The 6791-nt window shown below is 45.9% G+C and overlaps 1 protein-coding gene across 1 annotated transcript; it reads left to right on the top strand.

Annotated features, from left to right (window-relative positions):
• The first annotated feature begins 1360 nt into the window (after window positions 1-1360).
• LOC141052750 (uncharacterized) lies at window positions 1361-6549 on the top strand. The gene is made up of 2 exons (XM_073550045.1): window positions 1361-3080; window positions 3175-6549. Exons 1-2 carry the CDS (start codon window positions 2444-2446, stop codon window positions 5196-5198), a joined length of 2661 nt encoding a protein of 886 aa, XP_073406146.1. The 5' UTR covers window positions 1361-2443; the 3' UTR covers window positions 5199-6549.
• The last annotated feature ends 242 nt before the right edge of the window (window positions 6550-6791 follow it).

The following is a 6791-nucleotide window of genomic DNA, read 5'->3' as shown; positions in this document are numbered from 1 at the left end:
AAAGCGCCTGTCTTAATCCTGCTCATTTAGACACAGTTCATATGTTCAGGTATTAAATACATTAGATAGGGACTGCTTCAATACGGGTTACCTTGACGTTGGTGAGGCAGCTTGGTATACATTTTTTTGCAAAAAAACGTATAGACTAAATACCCTGTGTTTGTTATTACCTTTTATCAGCACTTGCTGACTACTGTTATATGTCTTATTGCAAGGTATTTTTGCACATTTGTCATTCTGTGCTTTTTGTTTGTGTTTCAGTCAGGGTGGAGTGAACATGGTCCAACAGACTTGTTCACATTGTGCATGTCACATGTGTGTTTCTAACCACAGATTAGGCAATGCAAGTTGGACCTATGCTGCCTGAAGGCCATCAAGCGCTTCATGTTCCTAATATTACCTACTTCCTAAAAAGAAATAGAAGATAGGTGCAGGGTAAATATCAAAATACAGCAGAGAGATAAACCTTGTCTGGTCTTTCACTGACTGGTTTATCACCAGCAAGAAAAACCAGCAAGGGGAAAGTATGTAAAGTTGCACCTGAAAACTGATGGGGCACACAAATGAGTAAATGAAAACACATGTTACCTTAAAATGACTGAAGCAAGGATAACAGAAACTAGATACCCAGAAAATAAAGCGAGATGCCGACCTAAAAGCACAGGTTCAAGTGTTCAAACCCGGATGCATGACAGTACCCCCACTTCTAAGAGGGGCCACTGGACCCACTAAGATACTCAACCACTGATGCCATGGACAGAACCTCCTCACTAGATGATATTCCACATCAACTCAAGAAGTATCCTCCCTACCAAAACCCCTTCAATTTAATGAAATATTGCAGTTGACATCTCAGACTTTTGGAACCCAAAACTCATTCTACCTCATACTCTTTGTCTTCCTCCAAGTCAACCTCAATGATGCCCTAAGGACCAGATGTCCCTTCAAACTTTTTAAGCTGCGAGCAATGGAAGAATTTATTAATATTCCACGCAACCTAGAGTTAGAGTTTGACCATCACAGGATTAATGATCTCAATTACCTACTATGGATGAACAAAATTAGGAGAAAATTTCCTTGATGGAATTTTAAGATGAAGCCTTTTTAAGAATAACCAAACAAAATCTCTTACCTTAAAGACAGATGCCCTCCTACGTCTGCGGTTCACAGTACTCTTGGCGCAATTGGAAGTTATCAAAAAACCATTTTCAACTTCTCTACAGACCTTAATCAAACAGGAAGAATATCTTTTTTACTCTTCGCCACGACAGCACCCACTGGAGGTATCGGATCCGCCCATTTGGAACAGGAAACCCTACAGGAAAGATAAAAGGGGCGGTCCGCCTTTCCTCCTCAGTTTTGGTTTCCTATTCCAAATGGAGCAGGATCCTGCAGGATCTTACCTGGGCCATGCATCCGCCTGTGCGGTCTCTTCGGGAACGGCAGGGGCTGCGGTCCGGAAGCAGCGTCGGGGGAGACTCCGTTTGACTGTTCCCCACTCGTCTGGTGGCATAGTGGTAATGGCCGGGTCCGGGGAGGGCCGCCCGGTCTTACCAGGGAGCGGGCCGGTCTGGCATCCGGGGGATCCCCCCCCCATCGGTGGGGGTATAGCGTGGATGGTGAGGCCATGAGCGCGCGAGCCGCGCGTGTCAGTAGCGGTGGCGCGGGAGCGGGCCGGCGCCCGACGCTCCTATACCCCGGAAGTAATGGTTGAACTTCCGGGGTAAGATGGCGATGACGCGGCGCATGCGCCCTGTGACAGGGCGACTTCCGGGGGTATGATAAGTGTATAGATAAAACAGCGCTGCAGCGCTGCAACGTTGGAACCATGTCGTCCCCCGCAGAGTCGCAGACCCCAGCAGGGGATTCAGCTGGGGGCAATTCCACCAGGGACCGCAGCGCCAGGACAGAGACTGCCCGCAGGAGCGAGGCAGCAGAAACCCGATCCAAACCGTCTCAGCCATCCGAACCGGTATTAAGCTTCACTGGGTGAGTGTGCAAAGTATATGCTCTACCTATTAAGCTAACCTCCTCTCCTCCCCCCCCCCTCCCCCCTCTCTTTACCTTTGACCTCCCACTTCAGTCAAAGAAAAAAGGAAAAACAAAACATAACGAATGCGCATTATGTTCAGAGCCTCTCCCTGACTCCTACCCCAAAAAACTCTGCAAACAATGCATTAAAGAGACCAGGCAGGGGTCGACGATAACTTCTAAGGATATCCGAGCCATAATTAGGGAGGAAGTACAAGCCATCAACCGCGCCAGCACTCCCGCAGAGTCCAGTCATAGAAAACAGGTCATTGTTAGTTCAGAATCAGAGGAAGAACAGGAGTTAAACTCAGGCTTCGCATCCACGTCCTCATCATCATCCTCGGAGGTGGAAGGACGCGCATGTTTTCCACTGGACAGCGTAGATAACCTGGTAAAAGCGGTTAGAAATACTATGGGGTGTGAAGAGGAAAGGGGAGCCCAGACCGCGCAGGACATTATGTTTGCGGGATTGGCAGAGAAAAAGAGGAGATCATTTCCAGTGATACCGGCAATTAAAGATCTCATCAAAAGGGAGTGGGAAAAACACGACCAGAGGGGTTTTCTCCCATCCGCTTCAAAACGGAAGTACCCGTTCACTGATGAAGATCTATTAAAATGGACTAAAATACCAAAGGTGGACGCTGTCATATCCTCCACTTCCAAACAAACCTCGATCCCGGTCGAGGACGCAGGATTGTTAGCAGACCCATTGGACCGAAAGGCTGAATCTTCGCTCAAAAGGTCCTGGGAATCCACCACCGGGGTATTCAAACCCGCAATAGCCAGCACATGTACTGCTAGGTCAATGCTGGTATGGCTAGATCAATTAGACCAGCAGATTGAGCAAAGAGTGTCAAGGGAGAAACTGCGTGCAGCCATCCCGTTGATAAGAGGGGCAGCTGCCTTTATGGCAGACGCTTCAGCGGACACCCTAAGACTGGCAGCAAGGTCGGCAGCCCTGGTGAATAACGCCAGACGCGCGCTGTGGATAAAGAGCTGGAAAGGGGATGCACAGTCAAAATCCAAAATTAGTGCAACCCCATGCGAGGGTGAGTTCCTCTTCGGAAAAGCCTTAGACGAAATTCTCGCCAAGGCAAAAGAAAGGAAAAAGGCCTTCAGTGATTCTCCCATTCCGTTTTATAGGAAAACCTTTAAGAGACGGCCATTCGGGAGAAGAAGACAATCGGACAGAACGAATAGATGGGCCACGAAAGACGAAAAGCAGAAGGGTACCATCTTCAGAGGGCCAACATATAGGAGAGATAAAAATTAAAAGTTTAGACCCACCAGTTGGGGGTAGATTAAAAATTTTTTTTACCAAGTGGGAACAAATTACGTTAAACCCATGGATTTTGAACATAATCAAGGAAGGAATAAAGATTGAATTCCTTCGGATCCCCTATGAGTTCTTTGTTATAACTCGCCTTAATTCCTCACTTCAGCAAAAGGCTCTCGAAGACGAGATTCGAGTCCTGCTAGCTAAAAAAGTTTTAGTTGACGTCCCTGAGGAACAACAGGGTAGAGGCTTTTACTCTCCCCTGTTTTTGGTGTCTAAACCAGACGGTACATTTAGAACCATTATTAATTTAAAGAAGCTAAATTCATTTATAAAAAATTATAAGTTCAAAATGGAATCAATTAGATCCACTATAAAGCTTCTTTTCCCAAATTGCGTAATGGCAGGGATTGATTTAAAAGATGCTTATTATCATCTCCCTATACACAACAGATTCCAGAAATACCTAAAAGTCGCAGTGGAAGTCGAGGGAAGGATTCATCATTTCCAATACGCGGCAATGCCCTTCGGGCTTTCCACGGCACCAAGAATATTTACCAAGGTGATGGCAGAAGTGATGGCCTACCTTCGCCAAAAGGACACACTAATTGTGCCATATCTAGACGACTTCCTAGTAATTGGGAATTCAGTCAAACAATGTACTGAACGCGTGACTGACGCAATCTCCTCTTTTCAGAGCCTTGGCTGGATCATCAATATCCAAAAGTCCAGACTCGATCCGCAATCTCTCCAGACATTTCTAGGATTTCAACTAGATTCCTTGACCCAGAGATGTCTACTACCCCAGGTAAAAATCATCCTCACAAAACAAAAAATACAAGCAGCTATAGATAAACCACGTGTATCCTTAAGAGGAGCAATGTCACTATTAGGATCACTAAATTCTTGCACCCCGGCAGTCCGGTGGGCCCAGTACCATGTCCGTACGCTACAACACCAGATCCTCCAGGAGGATAAGCGACATAGTGGTCATTTACAGAGCAAAATAACCCTGTCACAAGAAGTCTTGACTTCCCTAGAGTGGTGGTTAGACGATGACCAATTATGTTCAGGAGTTCCATGGGTTATAGTTCCATCCTGTATCGTAACCACCGATGCCAGTCCCCAGGGCTGGGGAGCCCATATGGAGAATGGGTTTTATCAGGGAAGGTGGAGTAAAGAGGAATGTGATTACTCATCTAATTTAAAAGAACTGACTGCAGTGTTCTATGCTCTATACAACTTCCTTCCGCAGCTCCAACAGAAGCATGTAAGGATCCTGTCGGACAATACCACCACAGTGGCATATATAAACAGACAAGGAGGAACTCGATCAGAGACTCTGATGTCTTCAGCGGCAAGAATTTTAAACTTAGCAGAAAACTATTTTTTGTCCCTCTCGGCCCTTCATATCAGAGGCGAGAGCAATCAAAAGGCAGACTTCCTAAGCCGTCACACTCTACGACAAGGAGAGTGGTGCCTCAATCGGAAGGTCTTCAGGGACATAGTAGCCGCATGGGGACAACCCGAGGTGGATCTTTTCGCCACAAGGGAGAACAGGCAGATAAAAACATTTGCCTCCCTATCTCCGTCAGATCACCCAGACATACTGGACGCCTTTCTAGTTCCATGGAATTTCAACCTGGCGTATGCGTTCCCTCCATTGATCCTCCTACCTCAAGTAATTCGGAAGATCAGAGACGACAAAGCAAGAATAATCTTAATAGCACCGTTCTGGCCAAAAAGACCGTGGTTTTCGTGGCTGCAGATTATGTCAATAACAGATCCTTGGATCCTTCTGACTGCCAATCTACTCTCCCAAGGCCCCTTTTTCCACCCTCAAGTGCTCAGCTTGCACTTGACGGCGTGGAATTTGAGAGGCAGTTATTGAGGACAAGAGGATTCTCTGAGTCCTTAATTACTACACTACTACAAAGTAGAAAACAGTCCACAACCCAAATTTACACTAGAATATGGAAAAAATTTCTTCAATTCCATACAGTACCTCATACAGCAGAAGTTCCGATAATCCCAATCTTGGAATTTCTGCAGAAGGGGAAAGACTTAGGCTTAGCAGTAAATACACTGAGAGTACAAATATCGGCATTAGGAGCACTATATGGCCATAATATAGCAGGCAACTAGTGGATAACTCGTTTTATTACAGCATGTGAACGAATAGCTCCAATCCACATACCCTCCGTCCCTACATGGGATCTAAATCTGGTCTTAGACGCCCTAACGGTAGACCCCTTTGAGCCGATCGACACAATACCCTTCAAATACTTAGCACTTAAAATGGCCCTCTTAGTATCACTAACCTCAGCTAGAAGAGTGGGTGATATCCAAGCCTTGTCAATAGATCCACCTTTTTTCCAAGAATACCAAGACAGATTAGTATTAAAACCAGACCCTGCCTACCTGCCAAAAGTGGCAACAAAATACCATAGATCTCAGGAGATACTCCTCCCAACCTTCTATAAAAATCCCTCTACTCCGGAAGAGCAGAAGTTCCATACTCTGGACGTCAAAAGAACTGTCCTAAAATGTATTGAGAGGTCCAACAGTTGGAGGCAGAGTAGGGCCCTATTTGTTTCATTTCAGGGCTGTAAGAAGGGGTATGGAGTCACGAAGAGCACCATTTCCCGGTGGATCAGAGAGGCCATTCGTTTAGCCTACTCCGCAAAAAACGAAGATCCTCCAGGGAACATCAGGGCGCATTCCACCAGGGCAATGGCAACCTCTTGGGCGGAAAAGGGAGATGTTCCGATTGAAACTATATGTAAGGCGGCAGTTTGGTCATCCCCTTCTACCTTCTATAACCACTACAGACTTGATCTTTCATCAACCTCTGACTTAAGCTTTGGCAGGACTATCCTTGGCACGGTGGTCCCACCCAGGTGATGGTTTCTGGAATCTCTCCAGTGGGTGCTGTCGTGGCGAAGAGTAAAAAGCCGGATTACTTACCGGTAATGCTCTTTTAATGAGTCCACGACAGCACCCGCTCACTTTCCCCCCTAAGGATATCAATAGTTAAAGTATATTAACCAAATAATGGATAAGAAAGATGTTAAAATAAGAGAACATTGCCTAATCCTTGGCGGTCCTTCTGGTACTCTGAAACGTAAAACTGAGGAGGAAAGGCGGACCGCCCCTTTTATCTTTCCTGTAGGGTTTCCTGTTCCAAATGGGCGGATCCGATACCTCCAGTGGGTGCTGTCGTGGACTCATTAAAAGAGCATTACCGGTAAGTAATCCGGCTTATCCCTCTGGGAGCGCATACTACAAACCAGAAAAATCTCCAAAAACTGGTTGAAAACTCACATTGAGAGCGAACTCAGATGCGGTTATTGAGAGCGAATTCAGCCAAAGGAAGAAAATTCACCCAGTCCCCTTGATTAGATGAAACAAAACATCTTAAATACTGTGCTAATTCTTGGTTTATTCTCTCCATCTAACTATTAGTATCAGGATGATAACCTGA

The sequence above is a fragment of the Dendrobates tinctorius genome, unplaced genomic scaffold (assembly GCF_039654945.1).
Source record: "Dendrobates tinctorius isolate UK_male_01 unplaced genomic scaffold, ASM3965494v1 ptg000162l, whole genome shotgun sequence".
NCBI classification, from domain to species: domain Eukaryota; kingdom Metazoa; phylum Chordata; class Amphibia; order Anura; family Dendrobatidae; genus Dendrobates; species Dendrobates tinctorius.
This window is presented reverse-complemented; position numbering and strand designations above follow the sequence as displayed.

Bases quoted from the DNA above. Each gene is read 5' to 3' on its own strand.
- LOC141052750 (XM_073550045.1), top strand. From the start codon at position 2,444: ATGGGGTGTGAAGAGGAAAGGGGAGCCCAGACCGCGCAGGACATTATG. The intron at 3,081-3,174 runs GTGAGTTCCTCT...TCCGTTTTATAG, and splicing joins TAGTGCAACCCCATGCGAGG to GAAAACCTTTAAGAGACGGC.